We start from the raw sequence: 19916 nt of genomic DNA, 5'->3' as shown, positions 1-19916 counted from the left end.
CCATTAAGGGCTTTATTTTCTTACTGTTCAGTAGCCACCAGGTCAAATGGTATATGGTCCTTTGCTGCTTCCAGTGTTCATGAATAATCAAATAGCTGTGAATCAGGCCTAACATCTGAGCTGGGTGGTGTCAGCCAGATTTAGAAGGTACAGTGGGACGGAACCTGTATTTTGGTATCTGACCAAAGTCAGGGAAGGTGAATCTTTGAATAAATAAGTCTTTTCAGAAGGCAAAAATACCCAACAAATACACATCTTCGAAATGGCTTAAGGATTTTTAAAGAAGAATATAGCCTCCTGGCATGAATGCTTAGCCAGTCTTATTCATGCAAATATCTTTATAAAATTCCATGTTAAATTGCTTAGGTTAGAAGGGAAATCTATATCTGGGACTGAAATCAGGTATTTCTAGAGAAGGTGGAAAGCTGTAATTTAGGGAAGGAGTCCAGTCTCTCTCATAGCAGTGCAGACCAGATTGCCAAATCTGCATTTCATTTCCAAAAGCCAGTAAGACCAGCACTCAAAACTCCTGAGAGGTTTGCTCTATAAAAATGAGATTTAATAAATTGGTCTCACTGTTGTTTTCTTTTTGCAGACTTTGGGGACTTTTGTTAATTTGTTGTTTTCTTTTTGTTGCTTTTGAGGTACTTTTTTAGTAAAAATAAATGGTCTAACAGTGCATTTAAAGGGGGGGGAGAGAGGTTAAATCTAAAGCCATGCTTCTCAGATACTGAGGCTCATCAGAAGACTCACAAGAAACTCACACTGCTAATCTCTTCTAACATTATTAAAACCACCAAGGGTTTCTACTGTGTAATAAGTCTTGCACAAACTCATTGCCACAGCCCACTGCAGGAGTGCATTTGCAATGAAAAAACAGTGCTTTAACATACTACCAGCTGATGCAAGGATACAGGGAGCTGAAAAATGACAAGCTTAGATTAAGCATTTAATTGATGTCTCAATGTTTGAGGGCAGAACAGGGCAATCAGTGAAATATTTAGCACTGAGAACATACAATTGTTATTCTAATAGAGATAATTTTCCCTGTATTTGTGTTGTGTTCCAGTTCTGCATGGTGGCTGCCATGTGTCCTGAACCACTGTCTAAAAAACTAGCAAAAACTAGCAAAATTATGCACAACTCCTGAGTCATGGGATAGGGTGGGCTAAAGATAGATACAGTACAATGGCTTGAAGATACATCTGGACCAAGATGTGTTGGTGCTCTACTTGGTATTCTTCACCTGACCTACTAAAGGGTAGGAATCTTGCATTCTCTTTGAAGCCCATCTTCATCTGATCTTCAAATATTCGGGGAGGTTTTCAGAAGCTTTTTTTTCTGGATGAAAACAGAACACTTAACTATGCTTTAATACCTTCTTATGTTGGAGATAAAATTTAGCATCAAGCTATCTTTGCAAAATACACAGAATTATCTTTTAAAATCCAACAGTTTAACCATGCATAGGAATGTCTCCTTTTCACACAACCAAGCTGTCAGCAGCACATCTTCACAAGGAAATGTTTTGGTCATGCCTACCCTGAGAGGTGCAGACAGACCCAGGAGCTTCTTTTGCCCTGTGAACCACCAGATACAAGCCAGCTCTGGTCTGGGAGATGCTCCAGCCCCCTGTGCTGAGGATTTGGGCATGTTAACTTGGGCACAGTGCTGCAAGCAAAGAGCTGTGCTCTCATTGCACCCATCTATTTAAACAGTTCTTTTTCTCTTTCCTTTTTTTCTTGAGTTTTCCTTGGCATGCACAGAAAGAAAAACCCTTCACCTCATCTAGATACCTGTACAATTAAAATTAAGTCTGTGACGTAAGCAGGTTCTCAGGACCAAGTAAGCTGATGATCACCACCTCTCCTTAATTCAAGCAAAAAGCCCTTCCTTTTCTGCAATTTTGTATTACAGCTGGGCTCTGTTTAATAATGGCAGATTTCTTCATAGTCAATCAATGCCTGAAGCTTAAAAGGCAAACAAGTGCAGGGTAGAAGGCCTCAAAATTTTATGTTGGAGATCCATGGTACCATTTTTTTTTTTTTCTTTTGTTTTTTTTTTTAAAGTGGGATTGGGACCAGAGAAATTCAGTCAAGAAATGAGATGCTTGACCTTTGTTATAGGCAGAGTTTTAAATGAGTTCTGAGTTAATTCTGGCCTTATTGAAGTTCATGATAAAGTTCCAAAATGACAAGGTGACAGTTTTACCTTGTTGTGAGGGACACCTGGATAGTCCCTTTTCAGCTGTGCATGCAGCAACTCCCTTCTCAGTTTTCTGAAGCCGGAGAAGAGGATCTCTTCTGAAAGCACCTCCTTCTGTATGTAGAGAAATCGGGCATTTTCAAAGACTGATACTGGCACCTTTACCATGGCACAAATTGAGTTTTGAAGGTAATTTTCCATCCTGTATTCCTATGGTGAGCCCTTTTGTAAGTGGTACCCAGAGCTGCTGATGCACTTGGTACCGGTGGTTCCAAGTCCCTGTGTGCTGCTTTAAGTGTTCAGGCAGCAGTGGAGTATTTCAGAGGTGGATTTTGGGAAGTCTGGGTTTCTGCCACATTCAATATCACCTTGTGAGGTATTAGATAAAAGCCACATCTCAAGCCTCCTGAAGATTGCAGTTTCTGATGGAGGAAGCACTGATAAGCTTATAATCCATGGGATGGTTATTGCTAACATAAAATTAATCCAGTTGACCTTCCATATTTGGAGACTTTAATAATTGGAATTCATGTCATTAAACAACAGAAAAAGCATTCTTCAACCCTTCCTCCACATGTTCTGAGAGTGTGTAATGGTCAGAGATGTTTTTGATCTAGATTTCCTAATTTTTTTTTTTCCATTGTGTGTCCCCAGGTTTTTCTTGAGATTAATGAGACTGCTGATGTATTTGTTTAATGAAAAAAAACCAAAAAACCTCTTTTGTACATATATTATATAAATATAGTATACATAAAAGCATACTGTATTGTATAAAGATATAGAAATATTTGACTCACTGCTGTGCCCTATTTGTGATGGGTAGCTATGGCAGTTTCTGTTCCTAATTAACTATTTAACTTTTGCAGTGATGATTAAGCTTAATATGATGCCTTCTCTAAAGCCTTAACTTTCAAGAGCATAGGACACAGTAGAAGGAGTTTTGTGGCAGTGTTTCTGAGTCAATACAGGGTATACAGATTTTTTTTCTCTTGCAAGGAAGCAAAACAAGAGTACATGATAATCTGGTACATCTGATGGCAGATACCAGAAAAAAGAGACACGAGGTATATGTCATGCTAAGCTTCAGTGTGCAAGTCAAAGCCCAATATTTCTCTGCAACTGTGGTGCTGTACAGTTTCATATACACAATTACTGTGACTTAACTTACACTTTTTCCTGGTAATTTTTGGATTTAAGAAATCTGAGCCATTGCTGAGCTCTTTACAAACAGCATAATGATGCTTTACAGTGAAATGCCTGTGCACAACTTCTGTTTTATCAGTGAATGGTAATGGTCTTCCCTAATAATGAAAATAATTTATTTTTGCAGAATCCTCCAATGCTACTTTATTGACCAATGCAGAAAAAATTGCTACAATTACAACCACACATACTCCTCAGCAAATACCACAGGAGACCAGGTCAGATTGTTTTCCTTGAGGAGAACATGTTGAAATGCTCTCTCTTTGGTTGCCTCTTGTTCATCTTCACATCCCATGAGCTGTATTTCTCCTCTCTCCCTTTTTCTTTCATCTGTTACAGCAGGAACAACACCAAACCAAAGCAGGAATCCCAGTTTGATTTCAAACCACCCCAAGCAGCACAGGTAAGGACTGCCTTTCAGATTGTTTTGTTTCCCCCTGACTGTTGCTTCCAATTTACTCTAGGGCTGTCTTCAAATCTGCCCCTTGACAATTCCTGCTGGGAAGCTGTTCTCAGTCTGTTTGCTGAAGAAAGAGGAAGTTGTTGATTAGTTTCTTAATATGTGTTGCTGTTGCTTCTGATGAGAAACATTTCCAGTGCATTCTCATCAAGACTTTAAGGGAGAAAAAGGGAAAAGAAAAAAAAAAAAAAAGCTGACATTTTTACAGCAGTAACAATTTGTATGTTTGTTTATGGAATTGTACACTTTGAGGGGCCTATCCAGAAAGTACTTTTGTGTGCAGATGGTAAATTCAGAAGACAAAAAAAAGATTACTAAGGAGCAATAGATGGAGTGGTCCAGCTTTAGCAGATGGCAGCTTATTAGAGAGATAATCTGACTGTAAATGTTCCTTGCCATTGGCCATCCCATCAGTAACCTCTTCCAGAAGGGAATTTAAAACATCCCTACTTTAACAGTATTTCTGAAAAAAAAAATAAAAATGCACAAGTTTCGAAGCTTCTTCCAGAGGAAAGGATGAGGTGGTAACATAAAGGAAAAGCCAGAACTATGGCATAGACTCATCCCAGGACCATCAAATGTTCAGCTAAAGCCTGGCACTGGAAGGGAGGTTTTCCTGCCTTCCTTTGCAGTTGGCAGAACACCCATCACCCTCCAGAAACATCTTTGTGCCCTTGGCACAGGGGGGTTGTATAACAGAAGTGCCTCAAGCAGCCCTTTGCAGACCACCACCAGAACTCCAAATTGCAGGGTGGGATCTGAGGAAGCAGGAAATCCTGGTCTGTGTGTGAAAAAAATTTAATTATTAGTAACAAAAATAATAATGTTCATTGGCTGGATAATTTCCAAGTGAGCAGCATTTAACTTTCTGTTCAAATGTGTTTATCTTCCCTCCAGCAGGACCAAGACTTTTACACTGTTGAGCTGGAAAGAGGAGCCAAAGGTTTTGGCTTCAGTCTGCGAGGTGGCCGGGAGTATAATATGGATCTGTACGTGCTGCGGCTGGCTGAGGATGGTCCTGCAGAGAGATGTGGGAAGATGAGGGTATGCACTAACAGATTTTAAAAACATGCTGCTTCGCCTCTCCCTTCCAGGCACACCTTCTGCTGTGCCAGCTGAAGGGAAAATTGATAACTGAAAGGAGCAGTGGCTGCTGTCATTCTGAATACAGTCTGTAGCAGCGAGTGTGTGCTGGGACATTTCACCCCCTTGCTCCAACCTAGGTTTCCAAATTCTAATCCATAATCTGATTTTTAAAAGATATTTGGAGCAGTGAAAATGTGATATCTGCAGTTGCTGTCCAGCTCTTTTAAAGTTGAGGCTGTGAGCAGAGAATCCACTACTTTATCCTCTTCCCTGCTAGTGGGCAGAGTGGGGAGAGTCTATATTGATTGACCCATAGGTTACAGGATTATAATGTAGCTTTTGATTAATATTAACTACTAACTTCATTAGTCAGCTAAATTACAAACAATCTGAGAAGGATGTGTTTTTGGAAATGCCTACAGAAAAATGAAATTGGCAAGTTTTCTGTGGTTCTTGCTCCTCCCTTAGAGAATATGTGATAACTTTACCACCTAAGTCTTCTTGCTTCTGCAGATATATCACATGAAGGGCATTTTCAAAATTCTTTTGCTAAGGGTAAATATATAGGTCCAAATTTTTTTGCTGATGAAAATAAATCAGTGCTGACCTGTGGAAACCAATGCTTTTAACAAGCTCTTCCAAGCCCTGTGTTCCTATCCTGATAAATGACTATGTTTACAAAAGCAGGCTTACTGGTTCATAGTACATACCTATATGCAAGCAAAAACACCCCTGAAATGGCTATTTGAAATAATGCCAGTTCTAATGCAGCTCTAGGTACTGAGCAATTCAGTAACACCACTTGGTTTTACAGTCAGCAATGAAATAATTTGATAACTCAAGCTTTCCCTGTTGTCTTCATGTCTCCCAGGTCCCTGCGTTTTGTTTTTTTGTGGACTGTCACTGGAAGAATTTGGGTGTATTTCACCTGGTGTATAGTTCTTCTTCTACCCTTGCTGTGGCTGTTGTCTTGTGGTGTTCTGGTGGTGACCTTCATGGGGGCTTGTTTCTAATCTTAGACTCTTTTCTTTTATTATATTGACAGATTGGTGATGAAATTTTAGAAATCAACGGAGAAACAACCAAGAACATGAAGCACGCTCGGGCCATCGAACTGATTAAAAATGGTGGCCGCAGGGTCCGCCTGTTTCTGAAACGTGGAGATGGCTCAGTCCCAGAATATGGTGGGTCAAACTATGAAAACATTCCTTTCTTCCCTGGCATCACTCCATGAATGATTTGTCTCAAGATCTGAAGCGGGAATTCTTTTTTATTTTCCTTTCTCACCAGTGTCTTACCAACCTTTGCAACATATGGTTAATTGCCTCGCTTGTGCTGAATTTTCTACACATTTCATCCTTTGCTTGCTTCCATGGACTTGGGGCACAGTGTAAGGCAAGATCATCATAGCAGTATTTTTGGTGATCAGAGAGGAAAACAAAACAAACCTTATTATCTTGTCCAGCCAAACAAGGAATGTCGTTGAACTGTGCCAAACTGTTTCTCAGTGGCTGAGTTGTTGTTTCAAATAGGTCTCTACTTCTAATCAATGCAAAAAACTGGGATCCTGAGTTACTATTCTGAAGCAGTGATTTTTCTATTTATTTTTTTTTTTTAGGTTTTTCTCTTAGTTCCTGTCTGTATCCATAGACATGAATGCCAAAATGGCTTTCGAGATTTTTGCCTTCCCTTAATATTTATGTAAATATTTATAAAGTTATTTAAGCAAAAGAAGAAGAAGAAAAAAAGCTTTACTGCAAAAATATATTGATTTGGCCTCCTGAGCCCTTTTCTTCCCCCTTAAACTGTCTGCTGGTTTCAACTAGTTAATTTGTAAGGTCTGAAAAGGTGAGGAGGTCATGAAAAGGTGCTCTCATGTCAGTCTTGGGGGAAACATTCAGTCCTTGTTTCTTACTAAGAATTTCATTAGATTTCCTTTTCTTCCCCTGGAGGTTGGATTGCAGGGTGGCTTAACTTAGCACACTATTTAATATTATAATTATGTCTTATTTATTTGAGATAATTGTCAAATATTGTGCCCTCGATGGAGGGCTGCTCCCAACCAAAGGTCTTTGAGGTTTCTATAGAAACTGATGATTGAAGGGATGTCCTTTATACTTTTCTCCCCGTATTTAGGTTATTTCTCTGTCAGTGAGTTCTGTGTTTATCATTCACTCCATGTCCTAAAATCAGCAACAATACCCTTCTGCACAATTTATGAACCAGGTTTTCTTTTCATTTACTGTACCAGGTCTGAGAGTTTCTGCTCATTATTTAACTTAAAATGACCGATTCAGAGTATAACCAACAAACAACTGAAGTGTTTAACAATATGAAAGGGAAATTGTGGGTTTACACTTCTGTAATATAAATAGCACACCAGAAGGTTCAATGATGGCACTGAAATTCTGTAATGTTCTTTCTACTTTTGTCTTTTCCTATACTCCTTTGGATGTACAGTACTGTATCATATGCTAGACTGCATAAATACCCTGTAAATTAAGTGCTTCACTTCTCAAAGCATATGTCTGTTACACTGAGGATGGAAATCCACCACCAATTTTCTTTTGGCTGATGCTAAACCACTAAACATTCATTTTCCAAGCAAGGATTTAATATACAGGGGTTGCACTACTGTAAAGATTATCCTTGTAACATTTGGGACTCCTTCCTCTCTTCATTCTGTTCGCTGCAGTCGCAAATGGTTCCTCTAATAATGTTAAGTTCCAATATTTTTCTGACTTGATTGGAACGTGCTTCTCTATGAGGCTGTATATTTTTGTAATGAGTTTTGTACTTATTTTTAATGTTGTGGTCTCTGGTGGACTTTATTTTTCGTTGTTGTTTGATTGTTAATGTTTTTTCTATGACATTCTGTGTCGCTGTTCCAGCTGTCTTTTAGAATGGATGCTCTCGTTGTCTGGGTTATCGAATCACCTCTTAGATGTCTCTTTATGTCACGATAATAACAACTGCTGTCTTTGCAGCCTTATATTTGGGTGAAGCCTAGACAATCTGACTGGAAAAAAAATAAACTTTCTTTATTCTAAGATAAAATATGAAGATTTTTCTTTCTTTCATCTTTATTCTAGGGAATCTAAATTTTCTACTTTTCTCTTTCTCTTTCTCTTACTTTTCTTGGTGCTGGGCTCTTCCTTCCTCAGCGATGATACCTCCTAATATCGCTGCATGTATGAGAAATGACAAGCTCGGGGAGTCTTGCTTCTACCTTATGGGCCATAATCAAACTACGGTTTGTAGCTAAAATCAATATTAGGTGTTTTTGTGCTGTGGCCTAATTCCCTCACATTGCTTTCCGCTTCGCTATATTTTATATGTACAGCAATTCATTCCGAGCACCCTGCGTCCCCTGAATTGTAAGTACACCACAGGACACGTTTAAACCTTGCTTGTACCTTCTGTGATAGCCAGGTTGCCACCAGCCACGTGCTTACAGCTCTGGAAAAGCAGTGTGGTCCCCCAGCTGCTCCTGAAAATGCTAGTAAAGCAAAAATGCCCACACGTGAGTTGTAACACAGGGTTCACCTGGAAATCCCCCAAATCACAGCCCGTGCACACACTGACCTCCCCAAAGTTCAGGAATGGAAATGCCATCAAATGGGAGATGCTTTGCATGATGGCTGGAGGAATGAGGACTGCAGAGTGTTTGGCTTGGGGGAGGGAAGACAAGGAGAAAAACAGGGAAAAAAAAGTCTGTCCCCATGGGTGTTTGTGAGGGTTTTCAGTCATTGCCACCAGGAGAGTCCACCTCGAGGTGGGTGTCTTGAGCAGCAAGGAGTGTAGCCAATGCCAGCCAAGCTGCTGTGCAGAAGTTACTTAACAGGATTAAATAATAAGCACATAAAAGCAACATTCACATTAAGTCAGTGCAGCTACTTCAGTGTTTGCCATGTCTATAATTAATCGTTCATAAACGTGTTACAAATGGCATGAGTGATTGTAGCTTAGCTGCAGCACAGGGCTGGGTTTTAGTTTTGGAGTTGTTTCTTCTGCAGTTTATCTCACAGAGGTAGCTCAGCTGTATTTAACCTGAAATACTGCATTAAAAATATTAAACTTTGGAGATGAGGTTTTAATCAAAGCCATATTACAATACAGATTTATACATAGTATGATATCATATTTCTTTCCATTGCTTTAATATTAAAAAACCCCATAACTTCTGTCATCGTTGTTCGGATCATTGTGGCAAAACCAAAATCTACCCTTTTAGGACTTTTCATAAGATGGTAGAACAGAGAGATTAAGTAACGTCTTAAATGAAATGGAAATTGCATGATTACAGTCTTATTCTCACCCCTTCAAAATGTTATTTTATGAGGTGAAAACTTAATAATCAATTCTATTTTCTGTACATTTTCTGCTATTTGAAACAAGGCCTCCCACACTTGGGAGGCAATTCTTTCAAAAGACTTAAAACCATTGTTTTCTAAAAGCCCTCTTTATTGGAAACTAGTAAAAAAACAGCCAACAACCCCAACTACAATACTAGGGTTTTTTTTTTTCTACTGGAAACAAAGCAGTATAACTGAAACATTCTGAATTGGGCTTGGGGGAAATGTAAAATGCCCCATGACAAGAAGAGCATAAAGATCCTATCGGCTTGGACCAAAACAGCTGAGCAGCACCAGTACTAACCCGTAACTCTCGTTGTTCCCAGTTAAATTAACAAAAACTCCAGTTAGCCTTCACTGACTGCTTTAACAGTTGTTTGTTTTTGTCACTAATGAAGTCTGAAGAGTGCTAAGTGGTGTCACGGCGCCGCGGAAGGCATCGGTACCAAACGCTTTGCTGTTATTTTCTTTCAGACCCCAGCAGTGACAGGAACAGTCCCGCCACAGGTTCACAAAATGTATCGGAAATGAAACCCGTGCCATCCGACCGACGGCAGCACCCATCATTGGAGTCCAGTTATCCACCAGACCTTCACAAATCATCACAACACGGGGACAGGCGGACTTACGTTAGAGACCTAAAAGGCAGCAGAGAGTTTAGCAGACATCCCAACGAACACCACACATGGAATGGGACTTCTAAAACCAACGACCACGTGCCGGGCAGGAGGACGGAGAGGTCGCCGGAGAAGAGGCGCGAGAGGCAGCCGGAGAGGGCGGTGGTGAACGGGCAGAAGAGGAGGTCTCCCGAAAAGAGGAGGGAAGGGACGAGGAGTGCTGACAACACTCTGGAGAGGAGGGAGAGACACGAAAGGAGGAGAGACCTCTCCCCCGAGAGGCGCAGGGAGCGCTCGCCCAACCGCCGGCGGCGGTCGCTGGAGAGACTCACGGAGCCCAGGAGGTCTCCTGAGCGGAGAAGGGAAAACTCAAGCGACCGGCGGGCGAAGTCGTCAGATCGGCGGCGGGAGAGGTCACCTGAGAGACGGCACCGGGAGAGGGAAGACCCGGGCTGGAAGCATGAGCCCAGCCGCCGGCACCAGCCCGAGCAGCGCAGAAGGCCCTACAAGGAGTGCAGCACCGACCTCAGTATCTGAGGGGCTCCTCCGGGGGTCCCCGCCAGGGTGGGAGCGGAGGAGAGAGCGCGGGAGCTGAAACCATCTGGCTTTCGCAGGCGAGGAGACATCCGGCACCTGCTGACCCTACAAACCTTTTATGCAGATGAAATCTTATAAAAAGAGGAGGGAAAAAAAAAAAAAAGTGTTGTGCCTGATGTATAATATTAAAGAAAGTATTTTTCAGTGTATTCCTTTTTTTTTTTTTTTTTTTTTTAATTACTTGCCAAATGTTGGTCCTAAAGGATTATAAAATTTTGTTTCTACATTCTTTGTAGATTTCTTAAGAGTAATTCCTTTATTGGGCTACTTTCCTCCCTCCCCAACATAGTAAATGGGGGTAGCCAGTAATATAATATAGGTAAAGGATTTTATGACCAAGTTTGAATAATTTGATCCAGACTGTTCTCTAGTGACTCACTGCTACACTGTATGTAGAAACTTTTTTAAGGGTGGGGGGGTGGGGAGGGCAGAAAATTGTTCATCTCAGTAGGAATGGAACACTCCTGCTGAAGGAATTAAAAGAGACAAATGTTCCTAAAATTGCAAGAACTGTTTGAAGAGACTACTGTTTCAATGAAGGATATTTATACTAATAATAATTAATTAAAAAAAATTAAAAAAAAATAAATAAAAACACACACACAAAAACAAATCCACACAGCACAAGATGATTTACGATAAGGAATTTCTAGTTTGTTCCATGGACAGTTTATACTTTCAGGCCCCCTCTACAGGATGCACAAAGGCAGAAGGACTGCTCACCACCACGCCTGTGTCACACACTAACCTAGACTGTTGATCTCTCATTAGCCTCAGCAACATTTAATGATATTTCATTAAGGCAGCCGCTGCAGCCCTGCTCATCTTCTAGATGTATATGGACAGCACCTCAAGCATGCATGGTATTGTTTGTCTGCTTTGATGCAAGGGAAGGGATCGGGATCCCGGGACAAGGCACAACGCAGTGGGAGCAAAGTCATTCCTCTTGGAGTAGGTCTATTCCTTCTGCTCAGGCCCAGCCAGTGGGTTTTTCTTGTTTGCCAAATTCCAAAACACTCTCTCTTCTTCTCACTCTATATTTAAGGTTTTTTTTTAAATATTTTAACCGGTTGCTGAGACAAAAGGAGTGCACTTGCTGGGGGGTGGGGTGGGAAAGGGAAAGAAAAAAAAAAAAAAAGGAGAAAAAATGTATCTAAGGAAAAACACAGGCAAAAAGAGGCAATCAGTGAGACAACCTGGTTGTAGAAGCCTACTCATACTGGTTATATGCTGTAAATTTGAGTCTGAGAACAGCAGCAGAAGGGAAAACCTGCAAGTTTCTAAGTTGTATTTTTAAATTTGCAAGTTGTGTGGTAAGTCTGCTGTAGTATTGGTTTAAGATTTTAATGGATTACTGCCTAGCTGAGCCAAAATGTTTGCCGTTACTGTTGGACCACTAAAGTAAACTGCTGCTTTTTACAGTGCATTGGTGTGTACATGTATACTGTTTCACATTTTCCATATGAACACAAAAACATTGCAAGTCTATCACTGTTGTTGCCATGGTACTGTAAAAACAAAACCAAGAAAGAAGATGGCCGATCATTGTGTGTACAGTTTAAATTGTAATTAATAGAGCCTGTTGGAAAAAACCCCACAAAACTGTTGCCTTTTTCTTGTATAAAAGAGGATTTATGACAAAATTTAGCTGTGAGGAATGTGATTAAGTGTTTATATTTCTGAAAATGGAACAAATTGATTCAGGGGATATATTTTAATGTAAACTGAATCAGGTATGTAAAGCTGTTTTAAAATGGGAGACTATATAAGTAATTCTAAAGCTTTTATTGGTTTGAATATAATTTCTTCATGGTGGGCCTGCTTATGTATTATTAAGCACTTGTATGCAGTCTATGTTCTTCAATCATCATTTCTTACAACGTGCTATAGACATGATGCTCTTTTCTGTGTTGAAGAAAAGCAGTATGTGGGCCAATCTTTTTTATAAAACACTATGCATATATAAATACTACATTGTTCATAGCTTTATTTGACTTATTGAGTTTATACATAACACTAGTATGAGTAGATGTGGACTTACCCAGTACAAGCTTCTTTCCTTGGAACAGACACTATGTATATGATGTAGCAACAAAGAAGGAGAAAGTCTGTGAATGCTATTTTTATTATCAAATAAAGTTTTCCATACAAAGCATACATATGAGTGTAGTGGTAAGATGAAGGAGGAGCCACACCATAACATTACTTACTCATCCCTGTCTAAATTAGTAAACTGTAGGTTACAGTCTCCAAGGGCCATCCATTAAATATGTATTTATCAGCTATTAAGTAGATAATAATGATCTGGCAAACTGTAAAGAAATATTTCCAGAGTGAAATTTACTTCCTCAGAATAACCAGAAGTTGAGGGTTTAGGGGTAGCAGGGTTTGTTACCTTGTCTGGGTTTTGCATCACTGGTCCTTGAAGACACATCAGCAGTGCAAGAGTGTAAAACCCAGACAAGGCAGCAACTACTTTCCTGGTGTTGCTGTGGTTGTTGGCACCTGAAGTGTGTGTGTTTATTTGTGTGTATCTATACAAACACACACGTATGTAGCTCTATGCCTAGCATCAAGACTGTGTGTCTCCCATCTCTTAATTCTTGAAATGTGTAGGTAGTTAAGGATTGCAAAGCTGTTTGCTTTTAAAAATATTGTGGGGTTTTTTGTTTGTTTTTTGTTTTGTTGTTTGGGGGTTTTTAATAGCTTTTAAGCGTTGTGTAGTTTATCAGGCCCCACTCTTATGTTCTCCCAATATTTCAGCTCACCTGCTGGGAGTCCAGGCAGCTGGAGAGACTCACCAGGGAATAGTTTGTGTTTCCAGCCCCAGCATCTCCAGAGGAATTCGTCTGATGCAACACAAGTACTTAGGGGGATGGATGGGTCACTGAGAAAGTGTTTAAATATTTTAGGCTTGAATCTTTTATGATGTTCAATGCCTTTTAAGTCAGAAATTGCATTCTGATGGTAGGCATTGGTTTGGAGTTTGTCTTCTGCTGTTCCTATTGTTGTCCTTACCTTGTTCATGTTATATCATAGCTTTAATGATCTTAAGAGAGCTGATAAGGTGAGTCTCAAGCTTTTGAAATGTGTCTTTGAAGTGTTGAGTCTCAAGCTAAGAAAGTTTTTACATAGTTAATACGAATATTGCGTTTTACAGAAAGATTTAATTTAAAAAACACTGCAAGCTGACAAAAATAATAGTTATTAGAAAGGCCTTGTTAGTCCTAGCATCCTTTCTACTGCCTCCAAACCCACCAAGAGCTGGAGCCCTGCTCTTAAGTGTGAGCACTGAAGTTCTGTATTCCATGGTGTAGCCTTAGTCATTTTAATTAATTCCAGCCTTAATTCTGACCATAAAATACTTTTCAAAACTTCTAAAAATGAAAAGAAACCCTTTTTTAGATTGTAACTTGGCTCGTGTTTTGTCAGACAACGTCCTACAACTGTGAAGCTGCCAAAAAGATGAATCAGAGTGTGTTTCTGATGAAGAACTGTAAAGTTTATGGAGTGGTAAGTGAAAAAGCTCTGCATAGTGATATTGCTAGTTTGGGGGTTTGTTTTGGTTTTGAATTTTAAATCTTTTTAAATAAATGTCACACGATCAGGAGCTTGTGACATCAGTGTGCTCAATCCTGATGTGTAAGTGTCAATACCTTGAAAGTTTCTGACTGCAGAGGGGCTGATCAGAGCCCCTGCTGCATGGAGAATTATTGATCTTTTTGGTTAGGATTACAATTAACTTGTGGGTTAGCTGAGCTGTGTTTGCTGCCTTTGGACACTTTCACTCAGGCTATTGAAATCTTGAATATTTATTCCTTGGCATTCGAGCCAGTGTTTTATTTAGTAGTGATCTTGTGTTAGATCCATCTGCTGTACTATGCTTGTTTTATCACTGCCATAGTAATTATAGATACGGTTCTCCTCCTCACTTTGATACCTTTTGTTACAACAGACTTTCAGCTCTGTCTGTTGGCTGACTCTTCTGCTGGAGAACATTATAAATGGCTCATAATATGTTGAGTTTCTTTGGCTCTCATAAATAGTACTGGGAAGAGATGTCATTTATGACCCACTGCTGCCATCTGCAAATGTGTGCCTGTTAGGCCTTTTAGATTGTATTTTCCTGAGATTTATTTTTAAAAAGGAAAAGTGGGAACTAAAAAAAGGATCCCAATTTACTTAGCAGTTGCTGTAAATCACATGAGTCTGAGCTGATTCCAGTTTCTGTTTTGGAATTGATGCTAATCCATCAGCATTGCTTCCTGGGTATATAATGAAGATGCAGTAAAGTGTTATACAAATGGAAAATTGTGGGGGTTCAGGACAGAGAGGAGTCTAAAATATGTGCTGCCACAAGGGCTGCTGCTCAGTGGATGTGGAAGTTCAGTGACTGGGATTGACCATGATGTCTGCTACACAAACATGAACTTTGAGTCAAGAGATTGCTTTTTAGAATTTAAGGCATTTGTATTTTAGTTTACTACCTCTATAGCCATGAAATCCCAGCAGGAAAGGGTTGTACCTGTACAACACCCTGGGAGAAACTTGGCTTCACTTTCTAGAACATACTTTTCCAAATTCTGTAAGAGGCATTCAGACCATATCTTCAAATGAATATTTGGCAGTTAACACAGAAGTTGCTGTGATCTGAAATTTTCCTTTTAAAATGTTCCTATAAATAATAAAGGTCCATCAAAGATTTTAAGAGCAGTCGTTGCTCTAGAGAGACTCTAAAATATTTAAAATCATTGTTCCTTGATATTTCCAGCACCCATTTTCTTTCCCAGGTGGCATTGTGCTAACTGCTGGATTATTTCTAAAACAAAATAATGAATTCTATCAAAATCTAGGAAGTTGTCTGCAGAATTGTGTCTGAATTCTTAATTAAAACCACATAAGTGACAAAGGCTTTGAGCACATCCTATCAACTAGGGTATAAACACCATTAAAATCAAGAATGGGCTGCAGAGAAGTACTTCAGGTGAGCATTTTCTTTGTACATACTCAAGCAAATCCAAATTTCTGGCATTTTGCCTCTGTCAAGGACTTTCCTGAGGACTGATGTGTCTTTGGTGCTGAATGTAAATAAGAGTCAGGTTTGTATGGACTGGGAATTCCACTTTGCTTATGTGGCTTTTGTAGACCAGGCTTCATCTACAGCCCCATCTCATCCATGTCCAATCTTAAATTTCCTCCTGTTCTTTCCTGTTATCAGAACTTTCAGTAGTCAGATTTTTTGCTAGTGGACCAAGCTTATGTGACAGTAATTTGTATCTGTTGTGAGCTAAGAGTGTAGGTATGGATGTATCTGTGGCTGAGCTTACCTGCAGTCATTTGTTGAGTCAGGAAATCTGGATGGTGAGACTGCCTCTCCAAGCCTGGTGATTCCCATAAGTATGAATGAAGTTCATTGAATTAGCTCTGTTGCTTCTTTCTAAGGATAGTCAGAAACAGGAATGTCTGGGGGAGGAAGTTGGCTGAGGCTCATCCCATATGTGCTAGAGAAAATATTGATTAGTTGTGGAAGCAACTTGGAGAGTTGAGGGCTCGGGCTTTTGTTCCACATAAGCAAGCAGGTTTTTTTTTTTCTCATTGTTTCTCAGTAAGATTCTTCTGGATCCTGTTTTTGCTTTTGAGACTCCAGTTTGCTTTGGGAGACCCACAGGCAACTTCTTTCCTCTCTGTTTGATCCAACAATTGTTGCCACTGCTTTGAAGTGTTGAGTCTGCTGGCAAAGCCTTTGCCTTTGTAACCTCTGAACTGCAGTTGTGTAGCACAGGGCTGACTTCCAAGAACATGAGGCAATTCCTCTGCTGAACACTATAGAACCAGGCATGGTCAGCATGTCTTGCTCCTACTCCTGTGGTAACAGAGGTCCTCACCACAGGAGACCAGAGGAGAGGACATCCTCAGTCAAAGCCAAGAATGGCTCTCTGAAGGCTCACCAACATACCATGCCCAGTGCTCTTCCAGATGTGACATAAAACCTAAAAGAAGTCGTAAAATTTGTGTTGCTGATTCACAGCACTGAATTCATTATTCTGTGACATGATGGACTGAATGGTGAGAAGATGCTTAGAAGCACCCCATGCACACGATTTGCACGATACTCACACCAGTTAAAGAAAAATACATGGCATATGTTTTCTTGTCATGCTTTCCTGTATTCTTGTTGTGAATGCATGAGACATCTGTTTTCCTTCTGCAGTCCTCTCTGGGTGAGAGGATAACTTGGTAGGACAGGTGTTTTTTGACAAAATACTGGAGATGTCAATAAGAAATCTTCTTGCTGGAACCTTAGAGAAGAAGTCTAATCCAGCTCTCTAGTGATTCTTGGAAGGCATTTTTGGTTTGGATTGGTATTATTTGATACAAATAATACTTGGTGACACTTAATATATATTTGCTACCCTGAAAAAGGTTTAATTATTAATTAAAAAACCTGCTAACTGCACCTTCCTAACATGAGTGGCACAGATAGGGCCAAAGAGTTTTTTTGACTCTGACTATTTTACAGTATTGAAGGTTGACTACCACTGAATTTCCTTCTGGTTTTGGGACAGTTTGGTCTGGAAGTCTTCAGCTTAATTGTGCAATAACAATGCAAAAATATGCAAACTATAAACAGTTCTGAAGCACTTAACATGCCAAAGCACACTGCTTCCTTTCGTGGGGTGCAGTGACAAACGCTGCTATTCCCTGTGACATTGCATCAACTCAAATATTTTACCCTAAAGTTCTTCCTATCTTAGAGATTAATCTTGGTTTGTAACTAATATTAATACTGACAATTGCTTCTTCTCCTATTGCATTGCTTCAGTGTATTGCAAAAAGTCATATCCTTCTACTTAAGGTTTCATTCATCAACCTGACTCTTCTTAAGCCAATTTTGATTTAATAAAGATAGATCCTTCTTCTAACACAGCTTCATGCCATTTCCAAATTATTTATCCTTTCTGTGATGGACATATGTTTTACAGCCATGAAGTCTCATGACTCTTGCATCAAAGAGTCATTTCTATATTTCTTCTATAAAAAGGATGCACTCTAATCCAGTGAGCCAAAAATAGGCACACACTGCCTTCAGGTTTAGATTTGCATTACTCCTTGCTTCATTAAGGATAGATGTTTGGAGGGAAAACTGAGGGGAATTTCATAGCAAAATAGAGTATAGAGAAAAGGAGACTGCTGTGAGAGCCATTAAAAAGTGGATGTAAGTTTTGCTTGTGCTTCTGTCCAAAATGAGGTTTGGTTTTCAGTATTTTTTATCAGTATGCTTTTTTCTGCTTGTTGTTATCCAGTTTGCCTGCTACCTAAAATCCCCTTTATCTGCTATAGTCTTATGATTTATATCCTTGTCTTGCTGTATCTCTTTTGATAAAGTAGTATACAGTTGATTCCTTTATTTTCAGCATGTTTTTTGTCTTTATCAACTTTTACTGCAAACCATAGCAATTCATTCTTTCTCAGTCTCCGGTTCCTACAAGTTTCTGTACTAAAGGCAGGATATTGGGAGATTTGGGGCTTCATTTATCACAGCAGAATTGCATCAACGGGTATGCGGCAAAATGGCAAAGTTGGGAAAATAGTGAAAAGCTGCACCAGCAGATTTCATACACCAGGCTATTAGCAAAAAACTGATTTTCCAATTTTGCACCGAAAAAAAAAAAAAAGAGCAACTATTGTTTGCATGAAGTCCTGCCAAAGCCACATTAATTTTATCTAATTTGATCGCTTGGAGCCCAGATGAAAATGCTTTTCAAATAATTAGTTGACTCTAATCATGGAGATCCTGATTCAGAAAAAAAAAAAAAAAAGCCTTGCTGTGGAAAGCATATGAGCATATGTCTGAGTACTGTAGAAGTCAAAGGATGTAATCATTTAATTAAGAGCCTTCCTGAGCAAGGTCAGGAATGTTCATAGAAGTCATAATGACCAGCATTGTCTCAACCTGTGCCAGAAACAACACCACTTGTGGTCTACTGATAAATGGCTTTCATGGTTTCCTGTCCTTGGCTTTTTTCTTAACAACTCTGACAAGGATCTCCATGTCTGAGACTCATTCCACATGTGCTGTCAAGAGATGGTGCTCCCTGAGCAGTATGGGCACGTTCAAAATCTGGTTGTATCTTTGTGTCTCAGTACAGTCATCTTCCTCTGTTGTGTGTTCCCTGTCTTCCCACTTGCTCTGCAGTGCTTGTGTTTTCCAGGATGGAGCCTGGCTCCACACTGGGAATATTGGTTCATCAGGTATGTTGGATGAGAAGACCTCTTCTGTCTTATGATGGCCAGCAGCAAAATATTTAGAGGTGGGGTTTTTTTTTGGTTTGGTTTTGTTTTGGTTTGTCACAGGTTCTCATAGTCTCATATTTCCAATCTTGCCATGATGGTACTTCAGAGCTCAGCCTCGGGTGTGTACTTAGACTCATTAGGGAAGATTTGCATCCCCAAACCCTGGTTGGGGTGGCTTGATACTAACTGAAGGGTGTAGACCAGAACACGATGCAGCACGTACCATTGATCCAGTCTCCTGCACTGTTGGTGAGCTCACTTTGGTATTGAAATTAAGGGGTACAGAACTGCATGGGTGAGCAAAATAAAATCGTGTTTCCATAGTGATGAAGTAGTGATGTGCAACACAACTGGTTAATAGGGAATCAGGAGATGAAGTTTGAGTATTTTCAGTGGTGGAAGTGAACCAGAAATGCTAAGGGAAAGGCAGATGTTGAAACAAAGATAAAGCCAAGTGTGCAAAAATCCGTTTTCTTAAAAATAAACCAACAGCAAAAAAGGCCTGTCAGAATGATAGTCAGGGTAGTATTTAGCTCTCAATGACTAAGAACAAAAAGACTGCAAAACTCGAGCAGAGTAGAAAGGTAAACAGCTGAAGGGAGATTTTCACTCAAAAGGCAGCAAGAAGTTTTTCACATTTTCGCCTATTTTGTCAGAATGTTAACCTTTCAAGGATTCCACCTTCCTGTAAGCTTGTAAGAAGCAAAATGAAAACAAAAATCGAGCCCCAAACAGCAGCCCACCCTTCAAATGCTACCAGGTTTTCCCTATGCTGGCAGCACCCATAAGAGGACCTGGCAGTGGAAATGTTTCCATGTAGTACAAACATGAACTGTTTGATAAAGCAGCAGAGACGTGCGGAGGAAATAGAGAAAGCCTTGAACTAGTTTCCCCCTCAACCCCCCGCACAGTCTTGTTTGATTTCTTTGCATATTTAGCAGGGTTAAAACTAGGTCAGACTCTGCCTGCCATGTGCTGGAGCTGCGGCTGCGACGTGAGCCTGGGGGTGCCTCTGGCTGCTGTCAGCTTTCAGGGCTGGTTGGAGATTCCTGGTGGAATGGGTGAGCCCAGGCTTCCTCTTGGTGTAAATCAGAGTGT

At 40.0% G+C, this 19916-nt stretch overlaps 1 protein-coding gene across 18 annotated transcripts in view; it reads left to right on the top strand.

Annotated features, from left to right (window-relative positions):
- MAGI1 (membrane associated guanylate kinase, WW and PDZ domain containing 1) overlaps nucleotides 1-12680 on the top strand; it is a 331771-nt gene extending 319091 nt beyond the window's left edge. For 8 of the 18 annotated variants that reach the window (XM_030458141.1, XM_030458148.1, XM_030458145.1 and 5 more), the window contains 5 exons: nucleotides 3536-3626; nucleotides 3748-3811; nucleotides 4766-4912; nucleotides 6000-6138; nucleotides 9784-11652. In XM_030458141.1, coding sequence (XP_030314001.1) covers nucleotides 3536-3626; nucleotides 3748-3811; nucleotides 4766-4912; nucleotides 6000-6138; nucleotides 9784-10463 — 1121 coding nt within the window. In that variant the 3' untranslated portion in view covers nucleotides 10464-11652. Of the gene's footprint in view, nucleotides 1-3535; nucleotides 3627-3747; nucleotides 3812-4765; nucleotides 4913-5999; nucleotides 6139-8297; nucleotides 8332-9783 lie in introns of all 18 variants that reach the window. The other 10 variants (XM_030458156.1, XM_030458154.1, XM_030458153.1 and 7 more) reach the window with 3 other exon arrangements.
- Nucleotides 12681-19916: the final 7236 nt, after the last annotated feature.

This window comes from Calypte anna, chromosome 12 (genome assembly GCF_003957555.1).
Source record: "Calypte anna isolate BGI_N300 chromosome 12, bCalAnn1_v1.p, whole genome shotgun sequence".
Lineage (NCBI taxonomy): Eukaryota > Metazoa > Chordata > Aves > Apodiformes > Trochilidae > Calypte > Calypte anna.
Note: the sequence above shows the minus strand (reverse complement) of the source record. Positions and strands in the feature narration are given on the sequence as shown.